The sequence below is a fragment of the Lactuca sativa genome, chromosome 7, assembly GCF_002870075.4.
Source record: "Lactuca sativa cultivar Salinas chromosome 7, Lsat_Salinas_v11, whole genome shotgun sequence".
Taxonomy (NCBI): Eukaryota; Viridiplantae; Streptophyta; class Magnoliopsida; order Asterales; family Asteraceae; genus Lactuca; species Lactuca sativa.
Window position 1 is genome coordinate 150155159 of NC_056629.2, and position 22021 is coordinate 150177179.

The window sequence follows — 22021 nt, forward strand, 5'->3', positions numbered from 1 at the left end:
ACCTCAGGCCACGCCCGCTACAACGGCCCCGCCGCTCCAGGCCCCGCCTGGCTTCGAGCCCCGCTCGGATACATATCTGTTTCACTTAGGCCTAGCCTGTCACAGGGCCTTGCCCACTAACATATAATAGCACATAAACATATCACATCACATCACATAAGCTAAACACATACTAACGGATCTTGTCCTAAGGCCTCGCTTATCTCTGGGCCCCGCCCTTGTCCTGCTACTGATGAGTCATGGAACCCCGTCCATACTCCTGCTGATAGTGAGGTACGGGCCCAGCCCACCCTCACTTCTTCCCTAACTTGGGCCTCGCCCCTGATCTACTGCTACTGAGATGTGGAACACCATCCACACTCTACTATTGGTGAGATATGGGACCTCGCCCACACTCACCTCCCTACCAGGCACATACAAGTATCACACAGACAACAAGTATAAACTATCACATAAACCATTCCTTGGGCACCCGCCCCCTATCATTAGACCTCGTCCCAAATATCATACTAGCATACTGTGCCTAGGGCTAACCCCCGGGTCTTCTACTCATAACTATATAGGCCGGTATTGTGGCCGTAGACCCATTCATACTAAGGGAGACTCACATGTACTGGCTGAACTGGCTGATGAACCCACTTGCTGCTGCCCGGCAACTCTCTGAACTCCTGCTCCACTCGCTCCCCGAGCTACCAATATCAATGCAACACTGAGTCTAACTGACCCCCGAAAGACAACCAAATCAACTCTGGTCAAGGTCAAAGTCCTGGTCAAAGTCAACCTTCCAGGTCAACCCTACTCGCCGACTCACCCTATTGACTCGCCGAGTTCATATGTTCAGAGTCCTTCTATTCGCGACTTGACTCGCCGAGTCAGTCCATGACTCGCCGAGTCTACCGATTTCCGAGTCCTGACCTGTCCAACTCACCGAGTATCTATTCGACTCAGTGATTCGAGTCTCAACTCGAAGGGTTTGGGGTTTCGCGACCTGACTCGCCGAGTCCAAGAACAGACTCGCCGAGTCCAAGGCAATCTTCAAACAACTCGCCGAGTTCCTGCCCAACTTCATCCGACTCGACGAGCTGTTCATCCCACTCGTCGAGTTCCTCCCAACCTTCATGCTACTCGCCGAGTCCACTCAAAGGACTCGCCGAGTCCATTCAGATCTACATACATGCAGAGGACTTTTGAGTCATGCATGGGCTCCAAACTATAGATCTACCCTCCCCAAGCCTATTCCTCACGTAAAGTTGCAAACTTTACGTGTAGAGAAGGAGATCTAGGCTAAATACACCATAAACTAGGGTTTAAGGCAAAGAGGCCCCATAATCAACTCAAGGGCTGATACTTTATGCTTTCCAAGACCAAAATATGCTTAGATCTGAAGTAGCAACTCCAGATCCGACTTCTAACTCAAATGGACAACTTAAACATGGCTAAAAAGCGCCAAAACTCACAACCAAAATAGATCTAAAGGGAGGGAAACGACTTAATACCTTCAAATGTTCAGAAATATCTTCCTAATCCCAGATCTATAGCCCCCTTCTTGCACCCTCAAGATCCTTCTTCCATTTCCAAGCTTTAGTGCACTCTTCAAGGCAATAATTGGCTCAACAATGGATATGGCATCTAGGGTTTGGTATTCAGGGTTAAAGAGGCAGTAAAGGAACCCTATGGAAGAGAATGAGGCACTTAAATAGGCTCCAAGTCCCGAATTTAGGGTTTTCCTCGAACAGACCTGACTCGCCGAGTCTCCTTGGCCGACTCGCCGAGTCGGTCACTTACTCCTCGACCCGGATCCCGCTCGGACTCGCCGAGTTCCTCCTTGGACTCGTCGAGTCTCCCCTTAAAGTTAGGGTTTTCTTTCCTTTCTTGGCCTTCAAAACTTTGGGTGTTACAACTCTCCCCCACTTAAACTAAACTTCGTCCTCGAAGTTTGCTATGGCCCATCGCCTGCGATATGCCTCCAAAACCCACCAATTACCCCAACACCAGCTGTCTACCTTCGCTGGCCTTCTGCTCGGTCATTCCGGCCAACACTAATCCTTGCGGATAATAGACTCGGGTCACCCTAACCCTGAACATCCTGGAAACACAACTTACTCACCGGCAAACCTTCTGGTACTCAACGAGTACTGCACTGAACCTATAGGGGTTCACCCCTTCTTACCTTGCGCAAATTCCTTGCCTTCCCAAGGTAAAGCTCCATAACCAACTATTTCCTCTGTCACTGTGAAGGTCCTATCCTTCACCAACTCCATCACCCCCGCTATTTCCAGTACGGGTCATCACCGTCAGTAACCACTGACACTCCTCTCTGTCAAAACTTGGTGCCGAGCACCCCTCGAGTCAACTAACTGAATTCCACCATACACTGCTTACCCGCAGTACTATTGACTGAAAATTCTGCTATTCCTTGTCTGCCTTCCGGATGAACTGAGACCACCCTGGTCCCTACCAACCTATCAATGTCTGGATTACCGGCTCCCACCGGTAGCTAGCTCCAACACCATCACTAGTCGCTCCCAGCGACTTCCGAAGAAACTTCGACCACCTATAACTGCTCAATCTATTCTGCCATTCAGGCATTACAAACCTGGGATCTCCGATCCCCCAACTTGACACTAAGGTCCCTACCAGGTCCCACCTGCGCTGGTAAAACACACGGGCCTCGCCCACGGGTCCCACCCACCTCTATCCTTTTAGTTCCACTAGTCTAATCACTCTCGCTCGGGCCTCGCCCACGGGTCTCACCCAACCATACTAATGAGCAACCCTACTCTCAGGTCTCATCTACACTGCTAATCTCATATGGGCCTCGCCCACGGGTCTCACCCAACTATATCCTGGAGCGGCCTCTCCCAAGGTCTCACCTCTCTAGGTCTATATAGGCAAACTCCCTATCATTCTCATCCACTACCCATTCCTGATCCCTATCTGATCACTAGGAGATAAGGGCCTCGCCCCAACTCCGCTAACGAAGCTACTAAGGAATGCTACGGCTTACCCGTAGTCTTACATCACCATCCATTGTTGACTGCTAGTGAATGCTACGACTGCCCCGTAGTCTTACAACACTTCCACCACTAACTGCTAGTGAATGCTACGGCTGCCCCGTAGTCTTACATCACTTTTTACCACTGACTGCTAGTGAAGGCTACGGCTGCCCCATAGCCTTACATCACTTTCTACCACTAACTGCTAGTGAAGGCTACGGCTGCCCCGTAGTCTTACATCACTTTCTACCACTGACTGCTAATACGAAGGCACCCATGTGCCATTAGCTCTCAAGATTCTCATTCTGACTCCCTCGAGTCCTACGGGCGATCCACAACCTGAATTCCCAACCACGTACTAACCATTACCATCACACGCACTAGCTGATGGGGAGTTTCTCAAACTTCCAACCCTGAAATCCTCAATTCATCAAACGCTGAACCACTTCTTTTCCTTCTCGGAGGTCGCGCACTCATTCTGGGTCTGCGTGTGTAACGACCAAATTTTCACGTCCAAAAATTTTGTTTGTAAGACATTACCTTGAAAGCATTAATGATTAAAACATTGTTTAATTAAACCATTTCACATCGAAAACCCAGTTTGAAATCCACAACATGTAAACAATCAAAACATCAGAGTATCAATCCCAGAATAAACTCATAACTGCGGAAACAAGAGAGTGTGTGTGTGACATGCTGCTACCGCACCGGCTCCTTTCCCCTAGCTGAGGAGGTACCTGAAATCAAAACTGAAAAACGTAAGCACAAAGCTTAGTGAGTTCCCCCATCGTACCACATAACATACGAATACATAGCATACATACTTCCAGGCTATTCTGGGGTGCCTGTCTACCCGGTACGACCATTCTGGGGTGCCGACTACCCGTGCGGCCATTCTGGGGTGCCGTCCTACCCGTGTCAAGCCATTCTGGGGTGCTGACCTACCCATGTCGAGCCATTCTGGGGTGCTGACTACCCTTCGGTCCTAACAACCGAACCTCGGGGACTATTTCACCCCTACTACTACTATCACATTTACACATAACCTAAACATATTATCAGACATATCTGGGGTGCCTGAACTACCCTTCGGTCCTAACAACCGAACCCGAGGACTGGTCCCCTCCTACTACCTCTATCGCATAACTATAACAAGCCAACATGCAACACATCATCACATACTGTCAGACGTATCTGGGGTGTCTGACTACCCTTCGGTCCTAACAATCAAACTCTACTACTTTCACATACAACATATCATGCTAGCACATAACATATCAGGTAGTAGCAATCCTAGATGATATCACAGAGACAATCATCTATCATACGAACCCTACTGGTGGGCCGACATTGTGGCCATAGACCCACCGTTACTGGAAGGTAACTCACCTCGAAGTAGCTGTTGATCTGATCGGGAACTGACTGTCTACTGCTGCTGCTGCTGCTCTGGGAATCCTCCGACTGCAACTCCCACAACATACTCAATCAATCACTGCTAACTGACCTTTGGGTAAAATGACCATTTTACCCCTGATCATGTCGTAAGTCAAAGTCAGAGTCAACTTTCAGTTGACCCGACTCGCCGAGTTGGCTCTCCAACTCACCGAGTCCCTATCCAATCGATTGTCCTGGATCCCGTCCCTACTCATCGAGTTAGGCGTTGACTCGACGAGTTCTTCTTCTAAACTGAGGTTCAAGTCCTTCATCCTACTCGCCGAGTTGTATGAACAACTCGCCGAGTTCATCTTCATCCGAAGAACACTTTATGCTGTGACTCGCCGAGTTGTATGAACAACTCGCCGAGTCTGTTCTTGATCTAAGGAGATTGCCTTGAACTCGCCGAGTCAGGGCATAGACTCGCCGAGTTCCTCCATGGATGAGTTTGGATTCCAACTCACTGAGTTACACCCCGTGACTCACTACTCGCACTCGACACAACGAAAAGGGGACAACTCGGAGACTCGCGAGCAGACTCGCCGAGTCGTATGAACGACTCGCCGAGTCATCGGCATGCAATCACTATATACGCAATTTTGCTCGATTCCAGTCTATGCCATTCATAGATCTGGGTTCCTAGAACATGAATGACACGTAAAGTTTCCAACTTTACGTGTAGATACTCACCAATGAGGCATTTAGGGCTCAAAATGCCTCAAAAGGGTAGATCTAGGGTGAACAAGCAACATGGGTCCATAAAGGTAATGGATCTGAGCTCCTGGAGCTCAATCTTGCCTAGATCTAAAGGCCAATCAACTTATTACGACTTATATTGCACATGCAAGTTTGGGGAAGGGCTCAAGAAAGACTTAATGGAGCAATAAGCATAAAAACAGAGGGAAAACGGGTTATACCTCAAGGAAATCACTGAGAGAACACTAAGATGCTTGGCTTCCTTCCCTTCCTCTTGATCTACTCCACTTCCTTCTCAAATCCTTCAAGAACACACAAAATGCTTCAAACTCTCAAGGAAACAAGCTTTGGAACGAGGGTTGGGAGCTCTGAGGTGAATGGGGGCTGGCTTGGGGCGGACATGAGGTTTAAATAGGGTGCAAACCCCTGAACCTTAGGGTTTCATCCAACAGCGGTGACTCGCCGAGTACAGGATATGGACTCGCCGAGTCGCCAACTTAAACATGTCCCGGGTCCCGTATCTACTCGGCGAGTCAGACCTATGACTAGCCGAGTCCAAGGCTAAAAAATGGATAATACACAAGTGAGATTTACGTACCAAAAACCAGGTGCTACAGCGTGCTCCTACCTTTGCACACTCGGAGGATTCTCCCCCACTTCGATCCTACTTACCCCTTGTTGCTCAATACTCAAAAAGAAATCCCAATCCTTGCTACCATTCCATAATCAATCTGCCGAGGAACCCAAGCTTACCATAGCTAGGGATCTAACCAATCCATCTCTAACACTATACAACTCTGATCTAGCGAGACATACCAAGTCCCTCCCAAGCATGCTATAGTTACTGCATCCTATGTAACTTTCTCCAATAGGGCACATCCCCTCACTACCATTCGAATATCCAAGGTATGCAGATGACATATAACTCGATCACAATCAACCGCTCAAAAATAAAATACTCATACCGATAATGATGCAGAACCATAACAATATAATCATGCACAAATAAAAGAACTGAAAACAGAAATCGCATACCTGCAACGTCTGGTGCTGATTGTGCCTCTAAGGTAGTCATCTGAAGAGCTCTGCCTCCTACCGCAGGCGCCTCTACACGGCCCTGACGGCCGTCTGTGATCCTCAAAGTTGTAGGGGCAGGTGCCATTACCCGTCCTGCTGAAAACAAACTGGGGCACTGGGCCTTCTTGTGGCCCCGCTGGTTGCAGTGAAAACATAACAGGTCTGATCCCTGTGAGGTGGTAACAGTACAATCCCTGCTGAAATGACCAGTCCGACCGCACTTGCAACAACCAGACTCACCATCGCTACCACTCCTGCACGCGCCCCCGTGCGCCCTGCCACACTTCCCGCACTGACTGCGGTCCTGATAATCCCTCGATCTCGAATCCGATCCCTTGGGCCTTTTGCCCGAACCTGCAGCTACCTGAACCTCATCCGGCTTCCTCTTCCGGATCTGCTCCAAATCAATTTCCCTCTCTCTAGCCCGAGAAATCATATCTTCCAGCGTCTTACAACTGGATCTGCTCATGAACTCCCTGATGTCATCCCTCAACATCTCATGGTATCGGGCCTTCTTCATCTCCTCATCCGCGACATACTGCGGTACAAGAAGAGCCCACTCCCTGAACTTGGCGGTGATCTCCGCCACAGTCTCAGTGGTCTGCGTCAAATCCTAAAACTCTCGTGCCAACTGCTGCACCTCAATAATCGGCGAAAACTCCGCCCTGAACCCGGCCGAGAAATCTCTCCAAGTCATCGCGTCCAATGCGGCATCATCCCCCAAAGCATGACCAATCTCCTCCCACCAATCCCTCACTCTGTCCTTCAGAAGACATGAAGCGAGTCTGACCTTGTCCCCCTCAGGACACCGGCTCGTACGGAATGCGTTGGCAACATCAGCCTACCATCTGCTGCTAGCGATGGGGTTCCTAGCCCCATGATAATCTGGTGCCCTGCAATCCCTGAACTCTCAAAATGTCAAGGTACGCGCTCCCATCAATGCCATCATCTCAGTACGAAAGGCTCCCAGCCTCTCATCCAAAATCTCCAATATACCCTCCTTGACCGTGCCGAAGATCACAGGAGTCTGATCAAGAATGTTGCACGTAACCTCGGCGGATATCAACTCCCTCATTCGCTCCTCGAGCTGCTCGGCCCCTGAACCCGAGCCTGATCCCTCTCCGGCACCTGATCCGCCCGCTGGTCTCTCTCGTAATGTCACCATACTGAAAATATAATACATACACTATCAAAATACTCATCACTGCTGTGAGACCAAACACACTCCCTACTAGGTTCCCGGTCTTGTCTCGGCCTTTCCCGAATCGAGTACAGATCCTCTGCTTTCAGTAGTACGGGCCCATACTACCTTCCACATCTATCCGTACTTTCCTCAGGAATTGCTTTGACTCTACCAGGTCCCTTACCCACTACTACTGCTCCCAACACTATCTCATCCTAGGCTTGCCCTAGGGAAACCTCTGACTCAACTCAAACCAGTCCTCAGCTACTGAAGGTCTCCTTGTGATGCCAATTAGCCATCACCTGGATACCATCACATGTGACGAGGCTCAGATAATCCTTCAAGTAAAAGACTCGTCCCTACAACGGTTGGACTCAAACAAGAGCTGCGCAATAGGACCAAATCCAGCACTCTGAGGTTATACAACTGTGATCACATGTGACGTGTCGTATCCACCTAATGGCTAACTTTCATCACTCAGAATCCCACAATGCACAAAGCAAGCAACATTCAGACAAGGGAAAATCTAACCACAACATACTCAAGCAATCATATCCACATAGCAAGAAACTGAACTAGCATGCAACACAAACTCATAGACCCACACAAACTCATAAACTCAGGCATAACCTAAACAGGCTATCCTACTACTGTCTAATCAGCACTATCATGCAGCTCAAAACACATATAATAGGCACATAAGGCATCATCCCTAGATCCTTAGTCCTAATCTAGCATGCTGTTCTATCAACTGATAATCATAACATAAACTTGTATGGGTATTTTGGGGGTACTTACTTGAGCTCGGTTGATTGCATGCACCACACCCTTTTTCTCTTTTCAAAGTTCTTTTCTTTCTGATTTATTTTTGCTTTTCTAAAATGTTTTATTTCTCAAAACTCTCTTTTTACAAAACTGTCTTTTCATTTTGAAATCTTCCATACCAATTCCTCATTTTGAGTTCAGACACACCCGAGAGCATGTCTGAATCCCTCAAACCAAGGCTCTGATACCAACTTGTAACATCCCAAAATTCAAGACTAAAAATTTTCTTTTTAATAAAACATTACTTAAAGCAAAATCATCAATCCAATTATAATCGGAGTATTAATTTCCAAAACACATGTTCATTATCAGAGTAAAACATTCCCAGGCTGTCTAATCTTTGGTGCGTGCCATGCGATCACCCCGAGCTCTTCCCTCTACTACCGGAAGTACCTAAAACCAAGACTGAAAACCGTAAGCACGAAGCTTAGTGAGTTCCCCACCCTACCACATACCATGCATAACCACATACTGCACATACTGGGCCACGCCCGCTATCCTGGGCCTCGCCCGCTACAACGACCCCGCCGCTCCAGGCCCCGCCTGGCTTCGAGCCCCGCTCGGATACATATCTGTTTCACTTAGGCCTCGCTTGTCACAGGGCCTCGCCCACTAACATATAATAGCACATAAACATATCACATCACATCACATAAGCTAAACACATACTAACGGATCTTGTCCTAAGGCCTCGCTTATCTCTGGGCCCCGCCCTTGTCCTGCTACTGATGAGTCATGGAACCCCGTCCATACTCCTGCTGATAGTGAGGTACGGGCCCAGCCCACCCTCACTTCTTCCCTAACTTGGGCCTCGCCCCTGATCTGCTGCTACCGAGATGTGGAACACCATCCACACTCTGCTATTGGTGAGATATGGGACCTCGCCCACACTCACCTCCCTACCAGGCACATACAAGTATCACACAGACAACAAGTATAAACTATCACATAAACCATTCCTTGGGCACCCGCCCCCTATCATTGGACCTCGTCCCAAATATCATACTAGCATACTGTGCCTAGGGCTAACCCCCGGGTCTTCTACTCATAACTATATGGGCCGGCATTGTGGCCGTAGACCCATTCATACTAAGGGAGACTCACCTGCACTGGCTGAACTGGCTGATGAACCCACTTGCTGCTGCCCGACAACTCTCTGAACTCCTGCTCCACTCGCTCCCCGAGCTACCAATATCAATGCAACACTGAGTCTAACTGACCCCCAAAAGACAACCAAATCAACTCTGGTCAAGGTCAAAGTCCTGGTCAAAGTCAACCTTCCAGGTCAACCCTACTCGCCGACTCACCCTATTGACTCGCCGAGTTCATATGTTCAGAGTCCTTCTATTCGCGACTCGACTCGCCGAGTCAGTCCATGACTCGCCGAGTCTACCGATTTCTGAGTCCTGACCTGTCCAACTCACCGAGTCTCCATTCGACTCACTGATTCAAGTCTCAACTCGAAGGGTTTGGGGTTTCGCGACCTGACTCGCCGAGTCCAAGAACAGACTCGCCGAGTCCAAGGCAATCTTCAAACAACTTGCCGAGTTGTTCTTCAAACTCGCCGAGTTCTTGCCCAACTTCATCTGACTCGACTAGCTGTTCATCCCACTCGTCGAGTTCCTCCTAATCTTCATGCTACTCGCCGAGTCCACTCAAAGGACTCGCCGATTCCATTCAGATCTACATACATGCAGAGGACTTTTGAGTCATGCATGGGCTCCAAACTATAGATCTACCCTCCCCAAGCCTATTCCTCACGTAAAGTTGCAAAATTTACGTGTAGAGAAGGAGATCTAGGCTAAATACACCATAAACTATGGTTTAAGGCAAAGAGGCTCCATAATCAACTCAAGGGCTGATACTTTATGCTTTCCAAGACCAAAATATGCTTAGATCTGAAGTAGCAACTCCAGATCCGACTTCCAACTCAAATGGACAACTTAATCATGGCTAAAAAGCCCCAAAACTCACAACCAAAATAGATCTAAAGGGAGGGAAACGACTTAATACCTTCAAATGTTCAGAAATATCTTCCTAATCCCAGATCTATAACCCCTTTCTTGCACCCTCAAGATCCTTCTTCCATTTCCAAGCTTTAGTGCACTCTTCAAGGCAATAATTGGCTCAACAATGGATATGGCGGCTAGGGTTTGGTATTCGGAGTTAAAGAGGCAGTAAAGGAACCCTATGGAAGAGAATGAGGCACTTAAATAGGCTCCAGGTCCCGAATTTAGGGTTTTCCTCGAACAGACCTGACTCGCCGAGTCTCCTTGGCCGACTCGCCGAGTCGGTCACTTACTCCTCGACCCGGATCCCGCTCGGACTCGCCGAGTTCCTCCTTGGACTCGCCGAGTCTCCCTTTAAAGTTAGGGTTTTCTTTCCTTGCTTGGCCTTCAAAACTTTGGGTTTTACATCATGCATCCCCCGACTGAAAACCATTAGTCGGTCGTGAATCGAATTCTCCTGTATCTTCAAGGTACTATCTCTCATGGATTATTGTTTAAACGCATGCCTATACGGATGCAACCTTTACTCCTTTGACTGCCTTCTCTTATGCTGATTGGACTGGTTGCCCGGATGAGCGACGATCCTGATACATGTTTAAGATCATATTCTAGACCACCCCCATGGCATGACTCGTACAAGTCTTGTAGTAGAAAGCTTGAACACACTTTGCATGAGGAAGACCAAGTCAATAAAAGTAGTTCTCTCAAGTTATGACTCACCCACGTTTCAATTAGCATGCATGTTTCCTTATTTCTAGTTAGCTAGTTATTTCCTTTCCTATAAATGATAATCATCCTTGGCATGAATAGGAGGCAAAAAAGTTAATGAAATGGTTATTTTATTTTAGTTTATCTTCTTCATCTTAATTCTTGGGAGATTAGCCATCTCAAATTGGCTTTTATCAATGGTGCTTTCATTCTCGTTCATCATGCCTCCCCACGAAGATCTGTCAACCGACGACACACCGCCAACTATCCACGAGCAACTCTCCACACTCATTGCTATTTCCACTGCTAATCTCCACCGTCTTGATGCAATTATCACACAAATGACCACCATCAACACCCTCATGATCGGCATTCAAACCGAAACAATGGCCAAAATCATGCCGCCTCTGCCTTTGCTTCCACCACAGAATCAACAACGAAGGCCGCCGCCACCGCGATTGCCAACAATGCTATCCACAATACCACTGCCACCGCCACACCGGTCGTTATTTCCACCACCGCCATCGCCTCCAAAACCATTGTAATTGCCTGTGTCAACACAACACCCACTTCCACCATTACTGCAACCGCCGTCATCGAAAGTAACATCCAAGCAATTCCGACCCATCACTTTTCAACCGTTAAACCCACAGTTTCCCGCTATCGTTGTTGCGGGCACCCGTATGCAGGACCTTGAGGACAAGGTCCATCTGAAGGACAGAGGAATTGATACATGTTTAAGATCATATTTTAGACCACCCCCATGGCCTGACCTATACAAGTCTTGTAGTAGAAAGCTTGAACACACGTTGCATGAGGAAGACCAAGTCAATAAAAGTAGTTTTCTCAAGTTATGACTCACCCACGTTTCAATTAGCAATTTAGCATGCATGTTTCCTTATTTCTAGTTAGCTAGTTATTTCCTTTCCTATAAATGATAATCATCCTTGGCATGAATATGAGGCAGAAAAGTTAATGAAATGGTTATTTGATTTTAGTTTATCTTCTTCATCTTAGTTCTTGGGAGATTAGCCATCTCAAATTGGCTTCTATCAGATCCACGGGGGGATATGTCATTTATCTTGGCTCTAACCTTGTCGCATAGTGTGCACGTAAACAAAAGACTGCCTCGCGCTCATTCACCGGATCTGAATACAAAGCTTTAGTTGATACAGTTGCAGAACTCACATGACTTCAAACTCTTTTATGTAAGTTATGTGTTACCTCTACTGCTCCAACTTTATGGTGCGACAACTTAGGCGCTACATATTTAGCAGCAAATCTTGTCTTTCATGCACGTACAAAACACGTTGAAGTTGATTTTCATTTTGTTAGAGAGAAGGTTGCTGCTCGTCAACCAAATGTTCAGTTTATCTCCACAAATGATCATATTGCAAATGTGTTCATGAAACCCCTACCTTCACAACGATTTACTTTCTTACGAGACAAGCTACGTGTTGTTACCCGACCTTAGCTTGAGAGAGAGGGGGGGGGGGGGGGGGGGGGGGGGCTATTAGACGATATATAATTGCATTTATATATTAGAGGGTTTAGAGTATAAATGTGTATTTGTATATATACTCTTGTAATCGTGACTTATTATTGATATAATACAATTACCAAGTTTAAATGGTATCTATATAAGACAATATAAATGTACATTTGATAATAAAAAGAAACAAAAGTAGAATGATATATTCGTACATAAATTGATAGATAAAATTACGACTTCCCATGAGTAATCAATCGATGCTAAAATTGAATTCAGTTATGTACAAATATATAGCATCCTCGGTTCACTCTCCCCTATAATTTGAATACAAATCCCATGAATATGACCTTCTATTGATCCAATTGAATTCATATCTCAATCTCACAACAAAATTGAAAAACAATACAACAACCCATAAATTCAAATCAATCTTTTAATGTTGGTTTGAATTATTGTCATCTCCATCCAATTCACAATACAAAACCCCTCTAGCATCTTCCCCTTGAGTCAACTCATTACTCTTTTTGGGTACTACTTCAACTTTCTCTTGTGTCATTAAAATCCTGTCTCTTTCTGATTGGCTAATTCTCACCGATTCTTCCTTCCCAATTAGCATTTTCCCAGGTTTCCTTGTCGTCACTAAATCCCCCACCCTCACCTAAAAAAAAAAAAGTCAACCTTTCTTGATTTCCTTTGCAAATTTCAAGAAACACGAAAAAACATATTTTTGCTTTTTTGCTTAATATAAACAGATGTCTTAACAATTTCATTTTTTAGTGGTTTCAAAATATACAGTCGATTATCACTCAACATCGCTTCTAGACAGAAGGGGAAAATGGTCATTTTGTTCAAAAAAAGAAAGTACCTGCATTGGTGTCATAACATCAGGGTCTGGATCCTTGGTTACAATAAGTGCTTGAGCTTGTAACTCCATTGAGTCCCGAACAAGTTGACTTAAAAAGGTGACATCATCAGACATGACACCAAGCCCTTTTAAAAGCCTTGACCCAAGTTGCAAACTTGTCTGCAAAAAAATAATAGTTACATTATAAAAAATACCTAAAAAAACAAGTAAATAATCTTTTTGGTCCCTAAGGATAGCTGATTTTTGCAATTTTGGTCCCAATTTGAGGTTTTTGAAACGTTGTTAGTCCCTATTTCAAGTAATGACTATATTTTTGGGATCAAAATTGCAATAACCAGCTATACCTAGGGACCAAAAATAGTCATTTTTGAATTTTGCAATTTTGGTCCCAAAAAGTTTTCTTTAGCAATTTTGGACCCCATTTCAGGTTTTTGTAACGTTTTTGGTCCCTGTTCCAAGTAATATGACAATATTTTTGGGACCAAAATTGCAAAAATAATCAGCTATACTTAAGGGCCAAAGATAGTGATTTTTTATTTTGCAATTTGGTCCGAAAAAAGTTTTCTTTTGCAATTTTGGACCCCATTTCAGGTTTTTGTAACATTTTTGGTCCCTGTTCCAAGTAATATGACTATATTTTTTGGACCAAAAATTGCAATAATCAGAAAAATTTAGGGACCAAAAGTAGCCAATATATTTAAAACATGGACCAAAAACATTACAAGAATCTTAAATAAGGACAAAATTCACAAGAGAAACCTATTACTTTATTATAATCAAAATTGCAAAAACCAAGGACTAAAATGGTAATTTACCTCAGCATTTTCAAGAATAGCATCTGTTGCACCTGCTGCCTTCAAATCCAAAAGATGTGGAATATCCTGAGCTCGAGCATATATGGGTATCTGTAAATTCAAGTTTTTTTCATTCGATATCAACTAATTTAACTATTTCACTTAAAAAAAAATCAAAATCTTTTTTATATTTATAAAAAAAATTACTGCAGGAAATGCAAGACGAATCCTTTCAACAGCTTCAACTGATCTCTCTTTTCCCTCATACATCACCATGACTGCTTTAGGAGATGATATTCCAGCAGATTGTAAAACAGCTGCACGTGATCCATCCCCATATAATATAGGGAATCCAAGTTTTCTTGATGCCTAAAATTCGATTAAAACAATCAATTTCCAATATATGTAGATATTAAATACAAAAAGAAAAAAAAAAAAAAAAAAAAAAAAAAAAAAAAAAAAAGTAACCTTTACTACAGATGGATCAAGATCAAAGGCAACAAAAGGCCACCCTGCATCCCCATCTAAACCAGAAACCAATGGAGTTGACAAAAAATTGGCAAGAACTTGACTCGTTTGTCCAAACCCTAAAATTACAACGGGTTCACTAGCATCAAAATTCGCCTCTTCCATAGTTTTCTGCATCAAAGTTATAGACTTAGTATGTTGAGAATTTGTCTATGTGATTGTAACAATTTATCATATAGTGGATATTTCTCTTTGGATGTTGTGAATTGTATAAAAATGGCAGCTTTTCTTACATCTTCTTCATCGACATTTTCACCAATAAAAATGGAAGCTTTTCTTCCAAGATCATTGAGTAAGGGGGTGAGTGCCATTGATAACACAACAACAATTATAAGAAGCTTGTTAAGCTCTAATGGCAACACCCCTAGCCTGAAGAAAAAAAAAAGTTAATTTATATTTTATAACAAGTGGAACTTTTATAAAAATGATTAAAAGAATGGAATACATATATTTACATTCTAACCTGTTTGCAAGTGAAAAAACAACGAATCCAAATTCACCACCTTGAGAAAGAAGCAACCCTATTCTTACACTTTCTTGCAAAGTTAATCCAACACGTGGACCAATTGCAGTTATAATCAATGTCTTAATTACGATTAATCCTGCTAAGAGTGATAATACATTTGGCCACTCTCGAATAAGTAGCTGCATACACAAAATAGATTTATTAACCTAATTAGCGATAGATTATAATTCATGTAACAACGACTCAAAAAATAACATCTTTTTTCAAAGTCTTGATCGATAAAGATGCAATCAATTGATACGTAAAGTCACGAATTGTAAAACGAGAGGGTACAAGGGTAAAAAGGTAAAAACGAGTGGATACCTGTGTATCAATAGATGTGCCTGTAGTTACAAAGAATAACCCTAGAAGTAATCCTCTAAAAGGTCTTATATCAGCTTCGATTTGTGTTCTGAAATTTGTTTCAGCTAAAAGAGCACCAGCTAAAAAAGCTCCAAGCTGCAGAATTTTATAAATTCAAGAACGACATAAAGGTATATGATAATAATTATAAAAAAAAAAATAAGTAAATAAATAAATCAAACCGTGTCACTGAACCCTAATTTCTGAGTTATAAGTGATGTTCCAGCAACTGTTAGTAAACAGAGTGCTACAAAAGCCTCTGAGCTTCTTGCTTCTGCAACAACCTGAAACATATGAATATGTATAATTTCTTTATGTAAAATTACACCAAAGATTCATTTTTTTTATTAAAAAACGTAACGTTTTTTTTTAATAAAAAATTTATACCTCGAAAACACGCCTGAGAAGGAATTTCCCACCAAGAGAAAGAATACCCAAACCACCTAAAGCTTTTAAACTTTCTTTCACAAGCATTGGCAATATACTCTCGTTCACTGGATTCTGCAAAAAGTAGATTCAAATTACATTAGTAAAAGTAGAAATTTTAAATTAACGAAAGTCAACAGTGAAAATCGTTGACCTGGCTCTCTAAAACTGGAAGTATGACTAAAAGTGGAACCACAGCTATATCCTGTAAATATCAACACCCATAACTCATAAGTAATCTTTAATTCAAGATTCAAGATTCAAGATTTATAAACATGAAAGCCAAAAGTCTACAAATTATACAAATCTAACCTGAAATAAGAGTATTCCAAGAGTAGCTGATCCAAATCGAGTTGCTAGCTCACCTTTTTCTGCAAGAAGCTACATCATACTAGGTTAGCATATTGTATACATATAGTCAACAACATATAAAATTATGTATAAACAAAAATACCTGTAAAACAAATGCGGAAGATGACAATGAGAGAGCAGCACCAATGACTATAGCTTCATCAATACTTCTTATGTTCACCTGCAATCCTTTTAAACCAATAATTAATGACAAGAAGTATGAAATTAAACTATAATTTATTGCTATTTGAGTATTTTCTTCTCACCAGATCAGATCTTGAGTGAAAAAGAAACTCCAGAATTCGTGTTCCAATAGCTCCATTAGGTGGGAGTTCAAATGCTGTGAAAGCAAGAGTAGATAGAACAACCTTTTTCACAAAAGAATAGAGAAATAATAATCGGTTAATAAATAGTACATACAATACATTTTGTTGATGATAATCGTTTGAAATTTCTTACTTGAGTTAAACCCATACCAAAGGCGAATTTAGCAAGAGCTTTCAAACGTGCTAATGAAAGCTCTAAACCCATTTCAAATAGCTGCAAATGCAATGTATAAAAATTAAGAATTAGAAGAGATTGTTTAAATTAAGAAGTAAAAAAGATGGATAAAGCTTATACGAGGTTACCAAGAAAAGAATCCCCCATTCAGAAAGAACTTTAACATCTGTAAGATTTCTAATCAATCCAAATTGATTCAGCACAACTCCCGCAAAAAAGAAACCAAGTATCTGAAACATTCAGTCATATGAGATATTGGTTATATCTTTTGAGTAAAAACTAATAAGGGTAAAAAGGGAAGAAATTGTTTGAAGTTTTTATAAGCTTACAGGGCTAGCTTTGACAATCTTGAAAGCGGGAACAACCAAAACAGTAACAGCTAAAAACGTCAAAGTATCCAATCCTAAATCATTGATGACTTCAACGGCGCCACCAACGTCAAGTGTTGCATTCATACGAAATCGTCCTCCTCTGAAAGAGGAACTATGATTCGAGATATAAGATTGTCGACGACCACAAAATGAGGAGGTTAACAATGGTGGAGTATTTGGTAGATTTGAAGACATATGAACAGAGTATTGTATCCTGCGACACGTGGAAAATGCCGGCGTGTGGAGTGGTTTGTGGTATCGATTTGGGCCATTGTAAATGTGTCTGAAACGGTGTTTTAACGAGTGGTGATTGGATGTTTTAGAGCTCCGATGAACAATAAGGTCATGACCCTGAAAGAAAAAAACAGAAAAATTACTGATTTTTATACTTCGCATATTAATCCCAACAAAGGGCGAATTTCTCTTTATCTCGATTTTCATGATTAGGGTATAAGATAAGAATAGATTGAAGAAGATGGAGTTGAGGATTCTTACCATGGGACCATGGCAAGAAGCGATTGCTTCAAGCATTATAGAAGATGATGAAGCTCACCAAACAATTAGGTTTAATTTGAGGGAGATAGCAGCAGACATTTGGGAACAAGAGCTTTGATTCTCCGGAAAATTGGGGGATTTTTGGGTTGAAGAAGACGACGATGTTCTTGTGTTCGATATCCGAAGTAGTGTGTATGAGTAGAAAAGAAAAAATGGCCACACGTTGAAGCCTTGTGAGAAAGTCGAAATGAAGAAAAATAGAAAAAGATTCGTGAGGGGGATTTCTTGTGGCAATTTTGTCTAGTAATAATCACATATTTTAAAAGGGAGAAAAAAATTAAATTACATTAAGTATAAAAAATTATTATTATTATTATTGGGTATAATTTGCAGAATAATATAATTCTCCTTGTAAATTGGACGTTGGAATCACTCCACGAAGATAGATGGAAAACCTAAATAAATAAATAAATAAATAAGAGTGGAATTGCTGACGTGGCGGATTGCTGGAAATTGGATTTTGAAGATAATCCTTGTCACTTTGACCTGCGACGGAGTTGGAGTTGGCGGATAATATGATACACGTGGATTTTGTAAGTAATATTTGAAATATACCAAATATAAAAATAAAAATATGATAATAAACAACCCATCTTTTAAGCGATTACTGCGATTCTTTTTATAAATATTAATAAATGTGTTGTTTTATTAATTCGAAAGTTTTTAGCAAAAAGTTAACTTCATCGACTTATAATTTAAAATTTTCTAGTAATTTAATGAATTGATGTGAACCAAAGAAGTTTAGAAATAAAAATGATAATTAGATCAAAAATCACCATATGGCATTTGAATTAACACCCACAAAAAAATTTCTCTTTAAAAATCTTATATATTTACTAAAAATAGTGGTCAGCCAAAGGTTGAAGTTTTTAATATAAACATTTAATAATATGAACATGGCCGACTCAAGGGTAGGACAAGTTGGGCCGTCGCCCAGGGCAGCAAAATAACAAGGGGAATCAGAGCGTTGAGCTGTTATAGGTATTATCTCATTTGACCCAATATTTTGATCCACAAGGCAAGGGCGATATTGAAAGGATGCTGAATCGTGAACGAAATTGACGCTAATTATTAGCTAAAAAAATGCACGTCTTACTTAAGAAGACGATTAGGCTATGAGACTTACGAGAAGTTAGGAAGAGTGAGGTATTCGAGTATTTCTGGTTAGAAGGGCATCATATTCTCGAATTTTCCTTAGTTTGGTTATTAGCAGTTTTAGAATTTAAGACGAAGAAGCAAGAGATAAAGCAGGGTAAGTCGAAATCAGAAACGGTGTCACTTGCATAGTAGGTGCCCTCCCTAATGCTTGTCTATTAAATAAAAGTATAAAAGAGCTTATTTTCTCTAAGAAGGAGGGGGGATTTGCGACTTGGATGCCTCTTTCCCCACACCCTTGTACTATTGTTGGGCGTTTGACTCTCAGTTTTACTTTAATTTGTTGTCTGACTTATTCAATATCCATTGTTATAGCAAGGTCATGCTTCCTTGTTTGTTTTGTAGATATTGATCTTTTACTTCGTTAATCAAAACATTAAGGAGGATTAGAATTTGTCATTCAGAAGGTATCTTTGTTTGCCTCAAGATTGGTTGTTGTGCCTCGTCCTAATTCATAATAAAGATACAAATTTTTTTGATTTGGGCAAGTTTTATATGAAATGATTGTACAGATTCAAGGCAGCTTCATTGAGTAATAATACAAGGGCAAAATGGTCCATAAGCATCAAAACTATATATTTCTTTCTAATATTCAACAACATCATGGGCAAAATGGCAAAAAATACATAAAAAATGCAGTTTTAAACAATAAGCAAGAAAAGGATGTAAAAAAGTATGTTGTTAGTTCTTGTTTAATGCTCAAAAAAATGGTTTAAATTTTCTTACAAGTCCAAAAATGTACAGGGGCAGTTTGGTCATAAATGTAGCTGAACCAACAAACAGGGACAGTTTCATTATAAATACAATACAACAAAACCCAAAGTTGAACAATAGGGATAAAAGGGTATATTTCATATCAAACTTATAAAAAAACATATCACCAACAACAAAATTATTTAATTTCCAGTGGTAAATTTAAGGGAGATGCTATTAACACAATGGCGTTCATCTGTTGGTGTACGAAAACCTTCACCTTTGAATACATGCCCAAGATGCCCTCCACATGCTGCGCACGTGATCTCCACCCTCATTCCATCTGGATCAGCCTATATCAACATCCATACAACTAATTAACCCATAAAGATTAAGAAGAAAAAATTTTACTTTTTGATCAGAAAAACGACTCACATGGCGGTTTATAGCTCCGGGAAGACCTTCATAGAACGCCGGCCACCCACAACCGGAGTTAAACTTTGTGGTTGATTTGTAAAGAGGAGTGTTGCATCCTGCACAAGTGTACACTCCCTCTTCATAAAAATGGTTATATTGACCTGTTCCTGGATACCTGTTAATCAAATTCAATTCCAACAATTCATTCATCTTTCAATTCCATCAACAAATTACCAAAAACTTCAGAATTGGAGAACGAAAAACTTACTCGGTTCCTTTTTGTCTCAAGATACGAAACTGTTCAGGAGATAGAACTGCACGCCATTCATCCTCTGATTTCTGAACGGGACCGGAATCCGCCATAGCCATAATTCCACCTCTAAACCCTCGCTTGCTTCGATATGAAACCCGGCTACCAGATTCAAGCCCTAATCCGCCAAAATTGACGATTTTCGTGAACGAATGTCGAGTTGATTTCGATAAAGGGAAGAGGTTGGTGCGATTGAATATTGGTTTTGGGAGAAATCGAGATAAAGGGGTAGAACTAGAACCCAAAATTGACGTCATTTGTGAGGGGTAACCAGAAAGACCGATTCGATTCTGAGTCAGTGACTCGCTTTTAACGTCGTCGTCAGTTTGTTTTGTGTCACATTTTAAGACATGTTAAAGATCGAACTACATTAGTCCACGTCACCATGTGGATAATTTCTAGTATTTTCCAGCCATCATTTACAAAATATACCCTCAAATATAAAACTATTGTTCATCGGTTCATGTCTTGTTTTTGGTTTTTTTTTTTCCTCCCTACTTTCTTGTCTTTGTTTTATCATTAAAAAAAAAAAAACGACAATTGGTTTTTACAGTTACGAGGTAAATGTAACTTTGTCTTCACTTTTTTTTTTTGATGAGTTGTCAATGCTATGTAATTTCTTTCTTCCCAAAAACATTTTGAACCCTTAAACTCGATAGTTTGTTCTATTTTTAACATTGGAAGGGCAATCACAAAAAATTAATGAAAACAACATATGGATCACACTGATTATCTTCGATCAACATTCAAGCATAACAATTAAAGTATGGTTCCTGTTAATTATTAAAGAATGTATGTTTAAAAAGCCTAAAACTTGACAGAATAAGGTTAATAATGTTGATTGATTTTATAAAATCAATCCATTAATTAAATATTTAGCCCACATTCTTTATGATTAATATGCAGATTGCAGACCCTTCAATTTTTTTAAAAATCAATTATTATAATAAAAAAATAATGAGGGTAATAGGGTATAAAAGTTGTAACCAAAGTTGAGCCAACATCGAACACACCATCTCCATCCAATTTATTTTTATTTTAATTGTTGATTTACATCTCATGTATTATCAAATCTTGTTCATAGTTATTTAAATTGACGAAGACGAAGATAGTCAATTACAGTTTTTATTCGTCGACGACTATATTGGTAAACCCTTGCAAATTTAATTCTCTAATCGATAAGCCGGTGAACTTTAATTTTGTATTACATATTTTATTTTTTGTAATTTGTAATTAAAAGTTAATTATTAATGATAATCTGGTTTACTATAATCATAGAATAAAAAAAACTGTCGATTTTTTTTTTTCAAAAATAAAACATGTGTGTGACTTGTTGCACCCGATTAGTAATAATACTAAAGACGATATTCATAATATGCACCCACAAGCCAAAAGGAATGATAATATCAAAGAGCCGATCAATATGGAAGATGATATGCCGAATTTTAGACAAGTAACAGTAACTTTTTTGATTCGTGATCTCAGACAGAGAACGACTTTTAGTTTTAAGATATTCAAGTCACCAACGTGATGATGATATTAGACGATTATATATTAAACTTGGACCATACTAACTTCAAAAATCAAAGTATCGCTCCAGTCTTAGTGGTCCTAACGGTCATTGTGTAATTTTCAACAAATTTGTTTTAAAAACTTTCGATATAGATTGAAGCCCCCCCCCCCCCCCCCCCCAAAAATAAATAAATAAATAAATAAAATACTAAAATCCTAGCTCCACCTCTGAGTATAAACACATAATGATGAGGG

At 41.2% G+C, this 22021-nt stretch overlaps 2 protein-coding genes across 2 annotated transcripts; both read right to left on the reverse strand.

Annotated features, from left to right (window-relative positions):
- Nucleotides 1–12663: 12663 nt before the first annotated feature.
- On the reverse strand, nucleotides 12664–17921 carry LOC111911485 (K(+) efflux antiporter 3, chloroplastic). The gene is made up of 18 exons (XM_023907262.3): nucleotides 17620–17921; nucleotides 17083–17475; nucleotides 16882–16983; nucleotides 16712–16792; nucleotides 16519–16620; nucleotides 16356–16433; nucleotides 16214–16282; nucleotides 16056–16106; nucleotides 15863–15976; nucleotides 15658–15759; nucleotides 15437–15571; nucleotides 15071–15252; nucleotides 14841–14976; nucleotides 14548–14718; nucleotides 14287–14448; nucleotides 14101–14190; nucleotides 13286–13444; nucleotides 12664–13078 (listed from the first exon to the last, which is right to left on the reverse strand). The coding sequence occupies exons 1-18, from the start codon at nucleotides 17653–17655 to the stop codon at nucleotides 12854–12856; spliced, it is 2388 nt and encodes a 795-aa protein (XP_023763030.1). The 5' UTR covers nucleotides 17656–17921; the 3' UTR covers nucleotides 12664–12853.
- A 1677-nt stretch (nucleotides 17922–19598) lies between these two features.
- On the reverse strand, nucleotides 19599–20581 carry LOC111911486 (peptide methionine sulfoxide reductase B5). Its single transcript, XM_023907263.3, has 3 exons — nucleotides 20213–20581; nucleotides 19963–20119; nucleotides 19599–19880 (listed from the first exon to the last, which is right to left on the reverse strand). The coding sequence occupies exons 1-3, from the start codon at nucleotides 20509–20511 to the stop codon at nucleotides 19731–19733; spliced, it is 606 nt and encodes a 201-aa protein (XP_023763031.1). The 5' UTR covers nucleotides 20512–20581; the 3' UTR covers nucleotides 19599–19730.
- Nucleotides 20582–22021: the final 1440 nt, after the last annotated feature.

Coding starts and splice junctions, on each gene's coding strand:
- LOC111911485 (XM_023907262.3), bottom strand. CDS start 17,655: ATGCTTGAAGCAATCGCTTCTTGCCATGGTCCCATG. Junction 16,984..17,082: donor AGATTGTCAAAGCTAGCCCT/GTAAGCTTATAA, acceptor TGAATGTTTCAG/ATACTTGGTTTCTTTTTTGC. Junction 14,191..14,286: donor TTCGTCTTGCATTTCCTGCA/GTAATTTTTTTT, acceptor TTGAATTTACAG/ATACCCATATATGCTCGAGC.
- LOC111911486 (XM_023907263.3), bottom strand. CDS start 20,511: ATGACGTCAATTTTGGGTTCTAGTTCTACCCCTTTATCTCGATTTCTC. Junction 20,120..20,212: donor TTGAGACAAAAAGGAACCGA/GTAAGTTTTTCG, acceptor TTTGATTAACAG/GTATCCAGGAACAGGTCAAT. Junction 19,881..19,962: donor CCGGAGCTATAAACCGCCAT/GTGAGTCGTTTT, acceptor ATGTTGATATAG/GCTGATCCAGATGGAATGAG.